Raw genomic sequence first — 17,891 nt, 5'->3', positions numbered from 1 at the left:
TTCCCCACGCCCGTAGCGGTGAGGTTTCAGCGTTTGTGGTGACAAACCACGGCAGCAGGAAGGGAACCGTGTCAGAGCCAGAAAAAGGCTTTTGCGCCGCAATTCCCTGCCAGATCTGGGGGAAAAAAACAGGAATTGAGGTTCCTGGGCTGGATGTGGGTATTTACAGATACACAATGAAAGAGCTGGACGGGACTTGGGAGAACTCCCAGGGGGTGAATTAAACATGAACGAGACCAAATCAGGTTTGTATCTGCCCGATAACTGAGCTCCACATCTTAAAAACACAAAGCAAAGCAGATGCGTGTGGACGAGATCTTTTTAAGTGTAAAAAAATAATTGGAATAACACGATTCCCCGTTCTCGGAGCTGAAGAATGACCCGAGTTTTAACGAGATGCTTTTGGGAAATGTGAGTCCCAAACCGCGCGGTGGTAAAACTTCCCGCAGCCGGTCCCGGGGCTGGAGGAAGCAGCTTCTCCCACGCAGCAGCGCCGTGTGACCCCTCTGGTGTTCCCAAAACCTTTTTCCATCCGGCTTTAGGGCTTTTTCTAAATTATCTCCCCCTTGATTTCCTCGTATTAAAAGTATTTGGGCTTTTTGCCCAGCCCGGGGGCTGCTGCGGGGGCTGAACGTTTCTGCTCGGAGTTTCCTGTTTGTGCCCGTCCCGTGGGGGGCGAAGGGGCCTCGTCACGGTAAAAGCGGCGGATTTCACCCCGCCCGATTGGGGAAGCGAGAGCAGGTGTGCGGGGCAGCAGCCGCCGGGGCTGTTTCCGTGCTACACTCTCAAATTTGGAAATAACTCAGAAAAATCCCCTTTGGTGGATCCCGCTCGGTCGCTTCTGCGTCGCTCCCGAACTCGTCACCGGGGCGGTGGGGGGAGCACCCGGAGCCGGTTGGGATGAATCAGGTTGTTCCTTTCGCAACATCGTGTGAATTTAGAGCCTGAACCGCTTCAGCCTCTTAAATTGAAATTCCAGCACGCGCGGGTCTCGTCTTGAAGAGTTCTGTGTTAATTAACGGTAATCAGTAATTATTGCTGGGGTGGGCGAGAGGAGACCCAGCGAGCACCGTCCCGCTGCGAAACCGGGACCCTCTGAGCTGAGCGTGACTTCACCTGCTCTGCAAAAGAAATCAGAAACCAAATCGGTGCCGGTTTAGCGCACAAAATTTGGGGTGAAACGGGGAGAAAGGGCTGGGAAACGGCAGAGGTGTCACTGCCCCTTTAAGGGTTTATTTTATGAGGGGGGGGGGTGGATATGAGACTTTATTTGAATATTTATGAAGCGACGAGCTGGAGGGGACGAGACAGAAATTCAAACGCGCTCGGGGGCGGCCTGTGGCCTGTCCCCGCTCCGCCGAGGCCGAGGATGGGAGGAAGGTGTTCGAGCCCTCTGAGCGGGCGGCAGCGCCGGTATCTGAGAGGTGAGAAGCCCCTTCTGCTGTCTCTGCTGTTTGTTTTTTGGGGGGGGGGGGGGAATAAATCCCGTTTGCAGCGAGTCGGGGCCCTCGGGGGGTTTGTGTCACCGCAGGGGGCTCGGCGCTCGCTGCACTCACGTTTGGGCTTCGTGGGACATGAAATCTCCTTTCGCTGTTGGTTTTAAGGCGTTAATCGGACACAAAAAGCCCAAGCGTGTGAAACGAGCCTCCGAGCCCCCGCGGGGAGCTGCCCCCTCCCTCCTGGGCGGCTCGAGCAGTGCGTTTCTCCGCGCCCCAAGACGCTCCTCGAGCTCCCGACTGCGGCTTTTTCGCCCGATTCTTTCACGCTTACAGGGTGAGACTTCAGCAGCCGCTGGCGATGAATTTCCTCCCTTGGTTCCATCTTTCCAGCCGGCAGAAGAAGCGCTTGGAAGAGCAGTAGCACATAAAAAGTCTTTTTCAATCTTGATTAGCATCAGACCCTTGGACGTTTCTGATCCTTTTTTGACCAGGCGCCTTCCCGACCACGTTCCCGGGGCGATAAAGCGCTTTGGGAGCGGAGTCTGGCGCCGAGCACAAGAAATAAAGATCCGCAGCTCTTTATTTCTTGAGATAACGGAGAAGCTGCTTCGTGCCTCAGCGCTCGGTTCACGCTGCTGCTGTTAGAGGAGAGAAAAATTTCTAACGAAGAGCCGGGAGCTCCGTGGGAGGAGGGAACCCCCCAGCTCCTGGCTCTGCCCTCGCTGTGCCCGCAGGTCGTGCCGACGCCACCGTGAAGAATTTCGTGCCCCATTACCGGCGGCAGCTGGCGGCCGCTCTCCTGCGCCGCGTCTCGGGGGAGCTGGAGCCCCCGGGGAGCGCGGCCCCGCAGCTCCTGCCCAGCCAGGTGAGAGCCCGGCGCAGCTTCGTCCCGTAACTGGGCGTTACACGGAACCGCCGCCCGCTGCTAGGGAAAAACTTCTCTCTTGTGCCTTCGAAGTAAATATTTAGGAGCGTGTTTTAAGAGGGATGAGGCGGTGGGATCGGCAGCCCAGGATCTGGCTCGCAGATCAGTGCCAGAGACCCTCACGGCATCGCCACAGAAAGCCCCGACGCAGTTTTTTAGCCCTTCCTTTGCTTTTCGTCACTGCCGGACGTCTGTGTCCAGCTGCTGCTCGCTGTTATTTCTACAACACTCGTAGCCAAAGGTCTCAGCCCGCGCCAGGCGACGGCTCCGGCTCCTCGTTTCGCGCCTTTGCTGAGGTTTTGCGGCTCCTCCTCTGTGTGTCCTCAGCTCCGGGGCCCGCCCGACGCCGCTCTGCACGAGGGGGTGCTCGCCCACTACGACAGCGATTCCCGCAGCTGGCAGGAGAATTATTTCGTTCTGCTCGGAGATTTTACCCTGCGGTGGTTCGATAACGAAGAGGTAAACGTGCCCCCGAAGCAGAGGCCCTAGAACGGAGGATTTTTTGTGGTCGCACCTCGTGAAATCTGTGCCGGGCATCCCTTGCACGATGATGGTTCTCCTCATGCAGAGAATCCCTGCACAAGTATCCTGTTTCCTTTAAAATTCTTAAATTCTTTAAAATGCCGCACGCTGGATTCCTTCGGTGTTTTAATTGTGGCTGCTCAGCTGCGCGAGAGGCCCCGGGGTCTGCGGCTGGTGTATGCGGAGCCGCGAGAAACGGAGCCGCTCGCGGTCGGGGTGGAGGATTCGTTGTCACCGGCGAAGCCTCGCTGAGGCCTCGCCCTTGGTTTCGTTGCCAGGCCCTGAGGAAAGGCTGCGAGCCCAGAGGCTCGGCCGCTCTCTCTGGCTACCTGCTCCTGTCGGCGGCGGGCGAGTATGCCAAGTGGCTCGGTGATCTCTGCCAGGGGCTCGCAGGTAATGCTGCGGCGCGGCGGCGGTTAAGAAATGGGGGATGGCTGAGAGCAGAGTCTGGTTCGGCACCTCGGAGGATGAGGAGGAGGATGAGGGGAACAGAGGAGGAGGAGAATGGAGGAAGGTCGGGGGAAAGGAGGAGGAGGAGGAAGATGAGGGGAATGGAGGAGGGTCAGGGGAACAGGAGGAGGAGGAGGAGGGGAACAGAGGAGGGTCAGGAGAACGGAGGAGGAGGAGGAGAATGGAGGAAGGTCAGGGGAAGGGAGGAGGAGGAAGATGAGGGGAATGGAGGAGGGTCAGGGGAACAGAGGAGGAGGAGAACGGAGGAAGGTCGGGGGAAGGGAGGAGGAGAAGGAGAATGGAGGAAGGTCAGGGGAAAGGAGGAGGAGGAGGAAGATGAGGGGAAGGGAGGAGGGTCAGGGGAACAGGAGGAAGAGGGGAACGGAGGAGGGTCAGGAGATCAGGAGGAGGAGGAGAATGGAGGAAGGTCAGGGGAACAGGAGGAGGAGAATGGAGGAAGGTCAGGGGAACAGGAGGAGAAGAAGGATGAGGAAGATGAGAATGGAGGAAGGTCAGGGGAACAGGAGGAGGAGAATGGAGGAGGGTCAGGGGAAGGGAGGAGCACGAGGAGGAGAAGGGAGGAAGATGAGGGGAACGCACGAGGCAGGTTCTGTGTCCAGCCCAGAGACTTTGCGTCAGAAGACACCCGAGAACCTTCCTTAGGCCTGGGCAGGTGCTCGGGGGGACGCTCGGGGCTGAGCTCGTGGCCTCCCCCAGCCTGGGGACCCTCCCGCAGCCGAACCCGCTGCTCTCCCCCTTTGTCCTGGGCCGGGCTCGGGGCCGCCGCCGCCTGCGCTGGGCCAGCTGGAAAACGAAAACGTGAAACCCGAGTGGCCCGAAACCAGCAGCAGCTGCAGAGAAACTTTGCCAGGGAGTGAAATCCGTTTCAAGTGGTTTCCTCTGCCGAGCTCTTCAGCCCGAGCCGCTGGCTTTTATTAGAGCTGCCTGCTGTAACAGAGTCGCTCTCTGGTTGTGAACTGGTGTAAATTACTGTTGTTTTGTTTAAATTATAGACAGCACCGTTTAACATAAAAAACTTACCGGGGTCAGGATCTTTCCAGTCTGCTGCTGGTTAAAAGGGAAGTGAGGATTTACCGGGTTGCTCTCAGAACAAAACATTTGGACTCCTCCCCCCACAAACGGTTCTCGCTGCCCCAAAACTCCTGATTTGTTGCGTTTAAGAACGCTAAAACAAATCGGCAGAGGCGATGCCGGCCCCGTCCCTTTGGCCTTTCCCTGCCTGCCGGCCGACGTGCTCCCCCTCCTTCGCTGTCGAGCGGCGGAGGCGCCGCCGGCCCGGATCGTTCTCGAAGGACGGTGGTTTATTTTATCTGTAAATTGGTGTTTCTGAGTGAAAATGGGAACAGCAGCCTCGGCGCTGGGGGAGGTTAGAGAGTTTGGAGAGAATTAAGGTCAAACGGTCCCCGCGCCAGCGGACATTGTGCGTTTTCCTCCCCGAGGCGGCAGCCCCTTCGCCGACGCGCCGGGAGAGTTCCCGCTGTTCCTCTGCCATCCCTTCCGGCGGCACTTCTGCTTCCGCGCGGGCTCGGCGGGGGCGCGGCGCGCCTGGAGAGCTGCTCTCGGGGACGCCCTTCGCTGCCGCGGCACCGGTGAGTCCGGGGGATCTTCTGGCGGAGGGGACGGCGCCAGTCGGGGTTCGCCACGTGGAGGGCAGGAGCCGCTCGCAGCCTTTGTTCTTGCTTGGGATCACTTTTCACCGCCACGTTGCCGGGTTCAGTTTTGGGCCCCTCACTCCAAAAAGGCCATTGAATGACTCGAGCGTGGCCAGAGAAGGGCAACGGAGCTGGTGCAGGGTCTGGAGCACAGGTCTGATGGGGAGCGGCTGAGGGAACTGGGGGGGTTTAGTGTGGAGAAGAGGAGGCTGAGGGGAGACCTCCTGGCCCTCTGCAACTCCCTGAAAGGAGGGTGCAGAGAGGGGGGAGGAGTCTCTTGAGCCAAGGGACCAGCGCCAGGACAAGAGGGAATGGCCTCAAGCTGCGCCAGGGCAGGGTCAGACTGGCTCTTAGGAAGGATTTCTGTCCAGAAGGGGCTGTTGGGCGTTGGAATGGGCTGCCCAGGGCAGGGGGGGAGTCCCCATCCCTGGAGGGGTTGAAGAGTCGGGTTGACCCAGCGCTGAGGGATCTGGTGGGGTTGGGAACGGTCAGGGTGAGGTTCATGGTGGGGCTGGAGGAGCTTCAAGGGCTTTTCCAACCGAGATGATTCTGGGATTCCACGGGGTTTGGTGGGAATCGCTCTGTGTGTGGGTGTCACACTGACCGGGGTTGACTCGTCCTTTGTCCTCAGAGCTCCGGAGGAGGGATTCTCTGGAAGCGGAGGCGTTCCTGGCGGCCGTGCGGTTTTACCGGCAAGAGAGAGGCCGCTACGGGGCGGAGGATCTTCTCCTGGGGTCGGAACCTGAGGTCGGTGAAGCCTCCGAGGCCGGAGCCTTCCCGGTGAGGTTGTCACTCCGAGGTGATTTCAGCCACTCGCGTTGGGGTTTCAGATCCTGGGAAACGTGTTGATGGAGGATTTGGTGCCGGTGCTGCGCTCCCAGGTGCTCCCGAGCTTCGGAGGGTCGGAGCGGAGCCGGCAGCGGCGCTGGCTCCAGGTGAGCGCCCGGGTGTCGCGCCGGGAAGTCAGGACACACACCGGCACGCTCAGAGGGCGGAAACTTCTCAAATTAAGAAAAATTTGACAAAAAAGGCCCGTTCTGTGCCCAAGGAAGTGCTGACTTGCTGCTAAGTCATGAAAAATAGGGAGCGGTGCAGCTGGTTCTGTGTGTTGGCAGCGACGGGACGGTTATAACGGAGAGGGAGGAATGAACTCCTTGATGTTTGGGTTGGGTGAAGTGAAGCTGGATAAGTCACAATTTTAGGAGCGTGACGTGGATGGGAGGTGGGTTTTTGTTTGGTGGTGAGGCCGGGAAATGGTAACACTTCCAAAAGTTGTGCCTCTCGCCTCTCCTTTCTTCTTCCTCTCTCTGGTTTGCCCACTTTGTTGGCCACTCAGTTTCTCCAGGAGGTTTACACCCTGGTCCTTGATGAAATCTCCAGCGAATTTGAAGGTTTTCAGGAGGAGAAGGAAAAACTACGGATTGAGCTGGAGAAGAAGATTCGCCCCGACGTGGATCAGATGCTGACCCTGAAGGAGCAGATAGCCAGTGAACTCCAAGGTCGGGCCGACGGGGGGATAAAAGGCAAAAAATACGCAGGTTCAAAGAAAAAACCAACTGGACAAATCCGTGAAATTTGTCCGCCCGTTGTCGCAGGGTTTTGTGAAGTGCTGGTCTGGAATCGCATTGGGTCGGGAACCTGCGGTGAATTTGGGCGCAGTAAAGCGGGTTTGGGGGTGGGAGAGCTCAGGTGGTGTTTTTAACGCAAATCCGGGCCCCGCTGGCGTGAGGCTGCGCCCCGGGCCGGCGCGGAGCCGCTGTGGCACGGTGTGTGCGGTGACCCGCGGGGTTTCGGTGCCGGCAGCGGTGGTGCGGAGCCCGGCAGAGTCGTGCTGCGCCCGGGGCGTGGAGCCTGACCTGGCCCGTGCGCTGGAGGAGCTCCTGCGTCCCCTCGGCGCCGGCGTCGAGGCCGTTCGCTCGCTCTTTGCCCGGAGGGCCGAGGAGATGGTGGCGCTCGCCCGGAGCTCGCCCGTCGCCGTCCTGCAGAAGGAGGTAACGCGGCAGCGGGGCGGCTGCTCTCACCGTTGGGGGGGGTGGGAGCGACTCCTGAGGCGTCTCAGTGTGAATCGGCGTCGAACCCCGGCGCAAGGGCTGAGCGTCAGTCGGCGCCGAGCGTCTCTGGGCCGCCGGGGCGGGGGCGGCGGGCGCCTTTTGCTCCCTCGGCACGTGCTGCCGTCCCGAGGACCCGGCGGGAGCGGGGACACGGAGCCGGGTGGCCGCAGGACGCGGCCGAGGAAGCCCCGGTGACACGCCACTGCCCTGACGTAGCTCCTGGCGCTGGGGACGACGCCGTGGCAGCCCGACGCCATGCGCCCGTGCTACGAGGAGGCCGACCTGTACCGAGAGAGCCTGCGAGGGCTGGAGGAGCGGTTCGGCTTCCGCGGCGTGACCAGCCTGGTCCTCGGCGCTCAGGACCTGATGCAGCAGGTCTGTGGTGACGCTCGGGGAGGGGCCGACGCTGCCGGCTGGGCCTCCCGCTCCCCATTTTCTCCTTGGGCTACCCAAAAAGCAGGAAGCCAAAGGCCTGAAAACAATTTTTTTTTTTTCTTTGTTTAAAACCAAGTTGGCTCAGGGAGGAGGAAAACGCTGGTGCCGGGGGCGAGGTGGGGAGCGAACTCGGGTTGTTTCTCTTGCAGCTGATGCAGAATTGCACCCACACCTTCCAGCAGCTCTCGCAGCAGCACCTCGGCCGGGCGGCCGCCCGCCGCCAGCTCCCCCAGATGCTGGGGAAAGTCAAAGAGCGGGTGCTGAAGGTGAGGCGCGGGGTCCTCTCTCTTGCCTTTTGTGGGTTTATTTAGACACAGTTTGGGTGTTTTGTTTTGGTTTTTTTTCTCCGTCGCGTCACTTGGCTGCGTCGCTCGCGCGCCGTGAGGTCGGGGCAAAGGGATTGATCCTCTCTTGAACTGAATTGCAGAAGTTTGATTACGACAGCAGCTCCGCCCGGGAGCGGTTCGCTCAGGAGTGGCTGCTCCGAATTTTTCTTCCGTTCCTGCTGAAGCATTTGGAGGCCGGGTGTAAACTGGTACGGTCGAGCCCGCGACGGGCTCTGGAGGGGGGGACCCGGCTGCGGGGGAACGGGCTCAAACAAGCGGGTTTTAGTTCAGCGAGAAGCAGCGACTCCTTCCCTCTGCAGCTTTCCCGTCTCGCCGCGTTTCTGGCGCTCGGGAACTGTCTCTCCACAGAAAAGAGCTTTTCAATCCAAGCGCCGGCGGCGCCAGCTGCCAAACCACAGCCCTCTCCGAGGCGGCATCCCGGAAACCTCCTCCAAACAGACAGAAGTCATGTTCTGTTTCATGCCGTCGTGGGTGTGACCGTCCTGTAGCTGTTTCCCAGAACATTCTCCTTTTTATTTTTATTTTATTCCTTTTTTTTTTTTTTTTTAAGCGTCTTCCCCTTCGCCGTGCCAGAGCGCTGCCTGGATCGAGTCCCTCGTAGCACATCCCGGGGGTGTTTGGGGGGGATGAGGAGAACGGGCTCCTCTGGGATCTGAGGGCGCTGCTCTGGCTCTGCCCGATTTTTGGGGAGTCTCACCCAATTCCCATCACTCCTCCCCCTCCTGGCTGACGCTGCCCCGCTCTCCCCTCCCCGGGCAGGAGCTGCCGCGGTACGAGAGCTTCGTGTTCGCCGACTTCAGCGGCATCATCAACCTGGAAAATATTTACGAAGAAACGGTCCTGGCTGTGCTGCAGCAGGCGGTCGGCAAAGGTGAGGGGGCCGCGAGCCCCAGGCCCGAGCATCCCCCGTCAAAATATTTCCAGTCGCCAAGTCGTCGCTGCCGCGTTTCTGCAGATTCTGGGGGTTTTTTTGAGCCGTTAAACAGCGATTTCCATGTTTGTACATTCAAGTTTCTTTCCAGATGTTGCCCTCGGTCTGTTCCAGAATCCCAAGGCCGAATGATTTTCTTCCTGCCAGTTTTCTTTCCCTCCCCCCCTCGCTGGCTGGAACCTCTAAACCTCCCGCTGGCCAAAGCCGGGGGAAAAATCATCTCATTTTACAGGCGTGATGTCACGGGCGGGCTGCGCCGAACAGGGCAGCTTTTATGGGCCGGGTGACGCGGGGGCTGCGCGGCCGCCAGCGGCTTAAACCCTCTTCGGATGCCCGGGGGGGGGACGGGCAGCAGTGGCATTTCACGTATTTCTAAAGCTGTTGGTGGTTTTCCATCGGCCAAGCGTGAAATCAGGGTAAAACCAGGCTGAGCCGGGGCCATGGTGTTCGCTTGAAAGTCAAATTGTGAGAATTTGACTTGAAACTTGTACTGGGAAGTAGAATTTTGAAGGTAGAAGTACCTGAAAGTAACATTTTGAAGGTAAAGATACTCAAAGGTGTGAGGGTTTGAAGGTAAAGATACTTGAAAGTACAATTTTGAGGGTAAAATACTTGAAAGCAACATTTTGAAAGTAAAGATACTCAAAAATCACATTTCAAGGGTAAAGATACTCAAAAATCACATTTCAAGGGTAAAGATACTCAAAAATCACATTTCAAGGGTAAAGATATCAGAAGTGTGAGGTTTTGAAGGTAAAAATACCTGAAAGTACAATTTTGAGGGTAAAATACTTGAAAGCAACATTTTGAAAGTAAAAATACTCAAAAATAACATTTCAAAGGTAAAAATACTCAAAACATTTTGAAAGTAAAGATAAAAATCACATTTCAAAGGTAAAAATACTCGAAATTTTGAAAGCAAAATATTTGAAAGTAACATTTTGAAGGTAGAGATAATTGAAAGTGTGAAATTTTGAAGGTGAAGATACTTGAAAGTAGAATTTTGAAGGTAAAAATACTTGGAAGTAACATTTCGAAGGTAAAGATGCTGGATGTTTTGAAGGTAAAATAACATTTTGAAGGCAAAAATAGTTGACATTTTGAAGGTAAAATGCTAGGAGGTAACATTACAAAGGTAAACAAACTTGAAATTTTGAAAGTAAAAATACTTGAAAGGAACCCTCTGTAGGTAAAGATAAATGGAAGTGTGAAATTTTGAAGGTAAAGATACTTGAAAGTAGAATTTTGAAGGTAAAATACTTGAAAGTAACATTTCAAAGGTAAAGATACTTGACATTTTGAAGGGAATGTATTTGAAAGTAACATTTTGAAGGTAAAGATCCTCGAAAGTGTGAAATTTTGAAGGTGAAGATACTTGAAAACAACATTTTGAATGTAAAAGTACCCGAAAGCGTGAAATTTTGAACTTTGTAAGTGGAATTGGGAAGGCGGAGGCGGGGTTCGGGGTGACCCCTGTTCCCTTCCAGCGCTGGCCGAGGCCTCGTGCCGGGACAGACCCAACCTCCGCGGCGCCAGCGGCTCCCCCCTGCCCGCCCAGGAGCTGCTCTACGAGGAGATGGGCTGAGGAGCCGCCGGGGCCCCCCCGGGGTGACCCCCCCCCGCGGGGGGCAGGGGGATGCGGGGCCGGAGGGGGGATCCCCGAGTGTCCAGTGAAGAACCGAGCGATTGGAAATGGCCGACACGTGTGTGGAGTGTGCTGGGGGGGCACAAAGGGCGGGGGGAGAGGAGGGGGAGAGGGAGATGGGGAGAGGGGGGGGGGGGTTGGAGGGGAGAGGGGGGGGGGGGTTGGAGGGGAGAGGGGAGGGGGCAGGAGGAGAGATGGGGGAGAGGGAGATGGGGCGGGGGGGGTTGGAGGGGAGAGGGGAGGGGGAGAGGGAGATGGGGCGGGGGGGGGGTTGGAGGGGAGAGGGGAGGGGGCAGGAGGAGAGATGGGGGAGAGGGAGATGGGGCAGGGAGGAGCTGGAATGGAGGAGGGAAGGGCAGGAGGGAGAAATGGGGTGGGGGAGATGGGATGGGGGGAGGAGATTGGGGAGAGGGAGATGGGGTGGGGGGGAGGTGGGGCAGGGGACGGAGATGGGGGAGAGGGAAAGGGAGATGGGGCAGGGAGGAGCTGGAATGGAGGAGGGAAGGGCAGGAGAGAGAAATGGGGGCGAGGGGAGGGAGATGGGGCAGGAGGAGCTGGAGGGGAGAGGGGAGGGGGCAGGGGGAGAGATGGGGGAGAGGGAGATGGGGTGGGGGGAGATGGGGTAGAGGGGAGGGAGATGGGATGGGGGAGGAGATTGGGGAGAGGGAGATGGGGTGGGGGAGAGGTGGGGCAGGGGGAGAGATGGGGAGAGGGAGATGGGGCGGGGGGGAGCTGGAATGGAGGATGAGAGGAGCTGGAGGGGGGGAGATGGGGCAGGAGGAAGGAGGGGAAGGGAGATGGGGTGGGGGGAGAGGAAGAGGAGGGAGAGGGGGGCCAGACACGGGGCAGAGGAAGAGGAGGGAGAGGGCGGTGGGGCAGGGAGGGGCCGGCCCGGGGGCGGGGCCGGAGCGCGGTCCCGGCCTTAGCGGGCTCCGGGCGGGGGGCGGAGCCGCGGGCGGCCCAGGATGGCGGCGGGGCCGTGGCCGCCGCTGCTGCTGCTGCTGGTGGCGGCGGGGCCGGGCCCGGTGCTCCCGTACTTCCCCGAGGAGCGCTGGAGCCCCGAGTCGCCGCTGCTGCCCCCACGCGTGACGGTGGCGCTGCTGGCGCGGAACGCGGCGCACGCGCTGCCCGCGGCGCTGGGCGCGCTGGAGCGGCTGCGGCACCCCAAGGAGCGGACGGCGCTGTGGTGGGCGGCGGGCGCGGGGGGGGGCGCGGAGGGGGGGCGCGGGGGGCGCGGGACTCACGGCGGGTCCCCACGCAGGGTGGCGGTGGATCACAGCGTGGACAACACGACGGCGCTGCTGCGGGAGTGGCTGCTGCGGGTGCGGGGGCTCTACCACCGCGTGGAGTGGCGGCCCATGGAGGAGCCGCGGTGAGGGGGGGGCACCCGTGGGCGGGGGGGGGTCCCTGTGGGTGCCCGTATTCAGGGGGAGCCCCGTGGGCTGCGGGCGGCTGGTTTTTGGGGGGTCCCCGTGGGCTGCAGGTGCTCAGGCTTGGGGGGGGTCCCTGTGGGCTGAGGGTCTCCGTGGACTGGGGGTGTCTGGTTTTGGGGGGGTCCCTGTGGGCTGTGGGCACCCAAGTTTGGGGGGAGCCCTGTGGGTGCCTGTGTTCAGGGGGAGCCCCGTGGGCTGCGGGTGGCTGGTTTTGGGGGGGTCCCTGTGGGCCGAGGGTCTCCGTGGACTGGGGGTATCTGGTTTTGGGGGGTCCCTGTGGGGACCCAAGTCTGGGGGGAGCCCCGTGGGCTGGGGTAGCTGGTTTTGGGGGGGTCCCCGTGGGTTGTGGGTGTCTGATTTTGGGGGGTCCCCATGGGCTGGGGGTCCCTGGTTCGGGGAGGGGTCCCTGTGGACCGTGAGCACCCAAGTTTGGGGGAGCCCCATGGGCTGCGAGTGCCGAGGTTTTGGGGGGGTCCCTGTGGGTGCCCGTGTTCAGGAGGAGCCCCATGGGCTGGGGGTGGCTGGTTTTGGGGGGGTCCCCGTGGGTCAGGGGTCCCCGCCCCAAGCAGTGTCCCCACAGACTGCAGGTGCCCACATTTGGAGGCGGGGGCGGGGGGGGGGCGGGTATCCCCATGGGCACCCTTATTCAGGGGGAACCCTGTGGGTGCAGGGGGGGGTCAGGGTGACAGCATGGCCCCCCCCCAGGTCGTACCCCGACGAGGAGGGCCCCAAGCACTGGTCCCCCTCCCGCTACGAGCACGTGATGAAGCTGCGTCAGGCGGCGCTGGACTCGGCGCGCGCCAGCTGGGCCGACTACCTGCTGGTACGGGGGGGTCCCACGGAGCCGGGGGGGTCCCACGGAGCCGGGGGGGCCACGGGCGCCATCTCGGGGGGACGCTGACAGGGTCTGGGTGCCGTCGAGCAGTTCCTGGACGCCGACAACGTCCTGACCAACCCCGACACGCTGGGGCTGCTGATGGCGGAGAACAGGACGGTGGTGGCGCCCATGCTGGACTCGCGCGCCGCCTACTCCAACTTCTGGTGCGGGATGACGGCGCAGGTGAGGGACGGGGTGCTGGGTGCTATGGGTGCCATGGGTGCTGCGGCCTCTGGGTGCCATGGGTGCTGCGTCCTGTGGGTGCTGGGGCCGCCAGGTGCTGGGTCCCCTGGGTGCCAGATTCTCCAGATCCCCTGGGTGCTGGGTCCCTTGGGTGCCAGGTCTCCCTTGGGTACTGGGTCCTGTGGGTCCCCTGGGTGCTGGGTCCTGTGGGTCCCCTGGGTGCTGTATCCCCTGGGTGCTGGGTTCCCTGGGTGCTGTATCCCCTGGGTGCCAGGTCCTGTGGGTCCTTTGGGTGCTGGATCCTCCAGGTGCTGAGTCCCCAGGGTGTCAGGTCCCTTGGGTGCCAGGTCTTCCTTGGGTGCTGGGTCCCATGGGTGCCAGGTCCCATGGGTCCCTTGGGTGCTATGTCCCCTGGGTGCCAGGTCCCATGGGTCCCCTGGGTGTCGGATCCCTTGGGTGCCAGGTCCTGTATCTCCTGGGTGCTGTATCTCCTGGGTGCTGGGTTCCCTGGGTGCTGTATTCCCTGGGTGCCAGGTCCTGTGGGTCCTTTGGGTGCTGGATCCTCCAGATGCTGAGTCCCCAGGGTGCCAGGTCTTCCTTGGGTGCCGGGTCCCATGGGTCCCTTGGGTGCTGTGTCCCCTGGGTGCCAGGTCCCGTGGGTTGCTTGGGTGCCAGGTCCCATGGGTCCCTTGGGTGCTGTGCCCCTGGGTGCCAGGTCCCATGGGTCCCCTGGGTGCTGTATCCCCTGGGTGTCGGGTCCCTTGGGTGCCAGGTCCTGTATCCCCTGGGTGCTGTATCCCCTGGGTGTCGGGTCCCTTGGGTGCCAGGTCCTGTATCCCCTGGGTGCCAGGTCCCATGGGTCCCTTGGGTGCTGTGTCCCCTGGGTGCCAGGTCCCGTGGGTTGCTTGGGTGCCAGGTCCCATGGGTCCCTTGGGTGCTGTGCCCCTGGGTGCCAGGTCCCATGGGTCCCCTGGGTGCTGTATCCCCTGGGTGCTGTATCCCCTGGGTGTCGGGTCCCTTGGGTGCCAGGTCCTGTATCCCCTGGGTGCTGTATCCCCTGGGTGTCGGGTCCCTTGGGTGCCAGGTCCTGTATCCCCTGGGTGCCAGGTCCCATGGGTCCCTTGGGTGCTGTGTCCCCTGGGTGCCAGGTCCCGTGGGTTGCTTGGGTGCCAGGTCCCATGGGTCCCTTGGGTGCTGTGCCCCTGGGTGCCAGGTCCCATGGGTCCCCCTGGGTGCTGTATCCCCTGGGTGCTGTATCCCCTGGGTGTCGGGTCCCTTGGGTGCCAGGTCCTGTATCCCCTGGGTGCTGTATCCCCTGGGTGTCGGGTCCCTTGGGTGCCAGGTCCTGTATCCCCTGGGTGCCAGGTCCCATGGGTCCCTTGGGTGCTGTGTCCCCTGGGTGCCAGGTCCCGTGGGTTGCTTGGGTGCCAGGTCCCATGGGTCCCTTGGTGCTGTGCCCCTGGGTGCCAGGTCCCATGGGTCCCCTGGGTGCTGTATCCCCTGGGTGCTGTATCCCCTGGGTGTCAGGTCCCTTGGGTGCCAGGTCCTGTATCCCCTGGGTGCTGTATCCCCTGGGTGCTGTATCCCCTGGGTGTCGGGTCCCTTGGGTGCCAGGTCCTGTATCCCCTGGGTGCCAGGTCCCATGGGTCCCTTGGGTGCTGTGTCCCCTGGGTGCCAGGTCTCCTGGGTCCCCTGGGTGCTGTATCCCCTGGGTGCTGTATCCCCTGGGTGCTGGGTCCCTTGGGTGCCAGGTCCTGTATCCCCTGGGTGCTGTATCCCCTGGGTGCTGGGTCCCTTGGGTGCCGTTTCCCCCCCGTCCCGGGCACCCAGGCGGTCCCTGCCCCTGCAGGGTTACTACAGGCGGACGCCGGCCTACCTGCCGGTGCGGAAGCGGGAGCGCCGGGGCTGCTTCGCGGTGCCCATGGTGCACTCGACGCTGCTGCTGGACCTGCGCAAGGCGGCCTCGCGCGCGCTCGCCTTCTACCCGCCGCACCCCGACTACACCTGGGCCTTCGACGACATCATCGTCTTCGCCTTCTCCTGCCGCCAGGCGGGTGAGGCTGCCGGGGGTTCCGCTTTAGGCTGGCGTCAGCTTCGGGCTGGCGTTGGCTTTACCTTAGGCGGTGCTGGCTTTGGCTTTGGGCTGGCGTTAACCGTGATGTTCGGGCTGGTGTGGACGTTGGCTTTATGGCTTTAGGCTGGTGTTATCGTTAGCTTTAGGCTTGCTTAACCTTAACTTCACCCTCAGATTCATTTCAGCCCCGCTTAGCTTTAACTTCAACCTTGCTTAATTTTAGCCCAGCTTAATTTACTTCAACTTCAGGCCAGCGTTGACTTAGGCCTGGCGTTAATTTTAACTTCAGCCTGGTGTTAACTTCAGTCTGGCTTAACTTTAACTTCAGCCTGGTGTTAACTTCAGCCTGGCTTAACTTTAACTTCAGCCTGGTGTTAACTTCAGCCTGGCTTAACTTTAACTTCAGCCTGGTGTTAACTTCAGCCTGGCTTAACTTTAACTTCAGCCTGGTGTTAACTTCAGCCTGGCTTAACTTTAACTTCAGCCTGGTGTTAACTTCAGCCTGGCTTAACTTTAACTTCAGTCCTGCTTAGCCAGCTTTGCTTAATTTTACTTCAACTTCAGGCCAGCGTTGACTTCAGCTGAGCGTTAACTTCAACCTGGCTTAACTTTAACTTCAGCCCGGTGTTAACTTCAGCTTGGTGTTAATTTCAGCCTGGTTTAACTTTAACTTCAGCTCTGCTTAACTTCAGCCCCACTTAATTTACTTAAACTTCAGGCCAGTGTTGACTTCAGCTTGGCGTTAATTTTAACTTCAGCCTGGTGTTAACTTCAGCCTGGCTTAACTTTAACTTCAGCCCTGCTTAGCCAGCTTTGCTTAATTTTACTTCAACTTCAGGCCAGCGTTGACTTCAGCTGAGCGTTAACTTCAACCTGGCTTAACTTTAACTTCAGCCTGGCTTAACTTTAACTTCAGCCCGGTGTTAACTTCAGCTTGGTGTTAATTTCAGCCTGGTTTAACTTTAACTTCAGCTCTGCTTAACTTCAGCCCCACTTAATTTACTTGAACTTCAGGCCAGTGTTGACTTCAGCTTGGCGTTAATTTTAACTTCAGCCTGGTGTTAACTTCAGCCTGGCTTAACTTTAACTTCAGCCCTGCTTAGCCAGCTTTGCTTAATTTTACTTCAACTTCAGGCCAGCGTTGACTTCAGCTGAGCGTTAACTTCAACCTGGCTTAACTTTAACTTCAGCCTGGCTTAACTTTAACTTCAGCCCGGTGTTAACTTCAGCTTGGTGTTAATTTCAGCTTGGTGTTAATTTCAGCCTGGTTTAACTTTAACTTCAGCTCTGCTTAACTTCAGCCCCACTTAATTTACTTGAACTTCAGGCCAGTGTTGACTTCAGCTTGGCGTTAATTTTAACTTCAGCCTGGTGTTAACTTCAGCCTGGCTTAACTTTAACTTCAGCCCTGCTTAGCCAGCTTTGCTTAATTTTACTTCAACTTCAGGCCGGTGTTGACTTCAGCCCGGTGTTAACTTCAGCCTGGCTTAACTTTAACTTCAACCTGGCTTAACTTTAACTTCAGCCTGGTGTTAACTTCAGCCTGGCCTAACTTTAACTTCAGCCCGGTGTTAACTTCAGCCTGACTTAACTTTAACTTCAGCCCTGCTTAACTTCAGTTCCACTTCACTTACTCCAGCTTTAGCCCGGTGTTGACTTCAGCCCGGCATTAAGTTTAACTCCCGCCCAGCTAAACTCCCGCCTGGTTTAACTCCCGCCTGGTTTAACTCCGGCTTAATTTCAGAAGTGCAGATGTTCGTCTGTAACCGGGAGGTGTTCGGGTTCCTGCCGGTGCCGCTGCGGTCGCACAGCACCCTGCAGGACGAGGCCGAGAGCTTCCTGCACGTCCAGCTGGAGATCATGGGTGAGCGCCAGGGGGTGGGGGGACGGGGTGGCGGGGGGGGGACACACACGGGTCCCCCTTGGGGCCCCCCCGGGAGGCTCCGGCAGGATCCGCGCCAGCCGGGTTTCTCCCTCGTCCCCCCGCAGTGAAGCACCCGCCGGCGGAGCCGTCGCCCCACATCTGGGTGCCCCCCAAGGTCCCCGACAAGATGGGCTTCGACGAGGTGAGTGACCTGGCCCCGGCCGGGGGGGGTCCCCTTCTCCTCTGGATTTTGGGGGGGGGTTTCCCTTCTCCTCTGGATTTTGAGGGGGGTCCCCTTCTCCTCTGGATATTGGGGGGGGGTCCCCTTCTCCTCTGGATATTGGGGGGGGGTTTCCCTTCTCCTCTGGATTTTGGGGGGGTCCCCTTCTCCTCTGGATATTGGGGGGGGGTTTCCCTTCTCCTCTGGATTTTGGGGGGGGTCCCCTTCTCCTCTGGATATTGGGGGGGGGTTTCCCTTCTCCTCTGGATTTTGGGGGGGGGTTTCCCTTCTCTGGATTTTGGGGGGGTTTCCCTTCTCCTCTGGATATTGGGGGGGGGTTTTCCTTTCTCCTCTGGATTTTGGGGGGGTCCCCTTCTCCTCTGGATTTTGGGGGGGTTTCCCTTCTCTGGATATTGGGGGGGGGTTCCCTTCTCTGGATTTTGGGGGGGTCCCCTTCTCCTCTGGATTTTGGGGGGGTTTCCCTTCTCTGGATATTGGGGGGGGTTCCCTTCTCCTCTGGATTTTGGGGGGGGTTTCCCTTCTCCTCTGGATTTTGGGGGGGGTCCCCTTCTCCTCTGGATTTTGGGGTCGGTTTTCTCTTTTCTGTGGAATTTTGGGGGGGTTCTCCCCTCTTTTGAATTTTGGGTCATCAGCCCCCTTCTGGATTTTGGAGTATTTTTGCCCCTTCTATTCTGGATGTGAGGGGTTGGGGGGTTTTTTCCCCCCTTTATTCTGAATTTTGTCTGTGTTGTCGCATCCCCCCGGTCCTCTGGATTTTTTTATTTTCTTCCCTTTTTATTCTGGATTTGGGGGATCGTGTGA

The 17,891-nt window shown here is 59.4% G+C and overlaps 2 protein-coding genes across 11 annotated transcripts in view; both read left to right on the top strand.

Annotated features, from left to right (window-relative positions):
* The first annotated feature begins 1,104 nt into the window (after nucleotides 1–1,104).
* NIBAN3 (niban apoptosis regulator 3) lies at nucleotides 1,105–10,470 on the top strand. 10 transcript variants are annotated; one of them, XR_012621291.1, is made up of 14 exons: nucleotides 1,105–1,424; nucleotides 2,174–2,304; nucleotides 2,692–2,823; nucleotides 3,165–3,279; nucleotides 4,797–4,946; nucleotides 5,641–5,756; nucleotides 5,840–5,944; nucleotides 6,346–6,508; nucleotides 6,813–7,000; nucleotides 7,277–7,435; nucleotides 7,645–7,761; nucleotides 7,923–8,030; nucleotides 8,602–9,376; nucleotides 9,668–10,470. XR_012621291.1 is itself a non-coding variant. In XM_074810744.1 (14 exons), the coding sequence occupies exons 1-14, from the start codon at nucleotides 1,259–1,261 to the stop codon at nucleotides 10,356–10,358; spliced, it is 1,860 nt and encodes a 619-aa protein (XP_074666845.1). In that variant the 5' UTR covers nucleotides 1,105–1,258; the 3' UTR covers nucleotides 10,359–10,470. The 10 variants fall into 10 exon arrangements, 6 of the variants coding, with proteins under 6 accessions (XP_074666845.1, XP_074666847.1, XP_074666842.1 ...); XR_012621290.1 differs by having other exon boundaries at nucleotides 8,602–9,405; nucleotides 9,527–10,470; XR_012621289.1 differs by having other exon boundaries at nucleotides 8,602–9,495.
* An 893-nt stretch (nucleotides 10,471–11,363) lies between these two features.
* Nucleotides 11,364–17,891, top strand: part of COLGALT1 (collagen beta(1-O)galactosyltransferase 1) — a 6,901-nt gene continuing 373 nt past the window's right edge. The window contains exons 1-8 of the mRNA XM_074810609.1: nucleotides 11,364–11,604; nucleotides 11,680–11,790; nucleotides 12,557–12,674; nucleotides 12,777–12,911; nucleotides 14,761–14,965; nucleotides 16,730–16,849; nucleotides 16,975–17,051; nucleotides 17,723–17,774. Of these exons, the coding sequence (XP_074666710.1) occupies nucleotides 11,384–11,604; nucleotides 11,680–11,790; nucleotides 12,557–12,674; nucleotides 12,777–12,911; nucleotides 14,761–14,965; nucleotides 16,730–16,849; nucleotides 16,975–17,051; nucleotides 17,723–17,774 (1,039 nt within the window). The 5' untranslated portion in view covers nucleotides 11,364–11,383. The remainder of the gene's footprint in view (nucleotides 11,605–11,679; nucleotides 11,791–12,556; nucleotides 12,675–12,776; nucleotides 12,912–14,760; nucleotides 14,966–16,729; nucleotides 16,850–16,974; nucleotides 17,052–17,722; nucleotides 17,775–17,891) is intronic.

This window comes from Strix aluco, chromosome 38, assembly GCF_031877795.1.
Source record: "Strix aluco isolate bStrAlu1 chromosome 38, bStrAlu1.hap1, whole genome shotgun sequence".
NCBI classification, from domain to species: Eukaryota; Metazoa; Chordata; class Aves; order Strigiformes; family Strigidae; genus Strix; species Strix aluco.
Note: the sequence above shows the minus strand (reverse complement) of the source record. Positions and strands in the feature narration are given on the sequence as shown.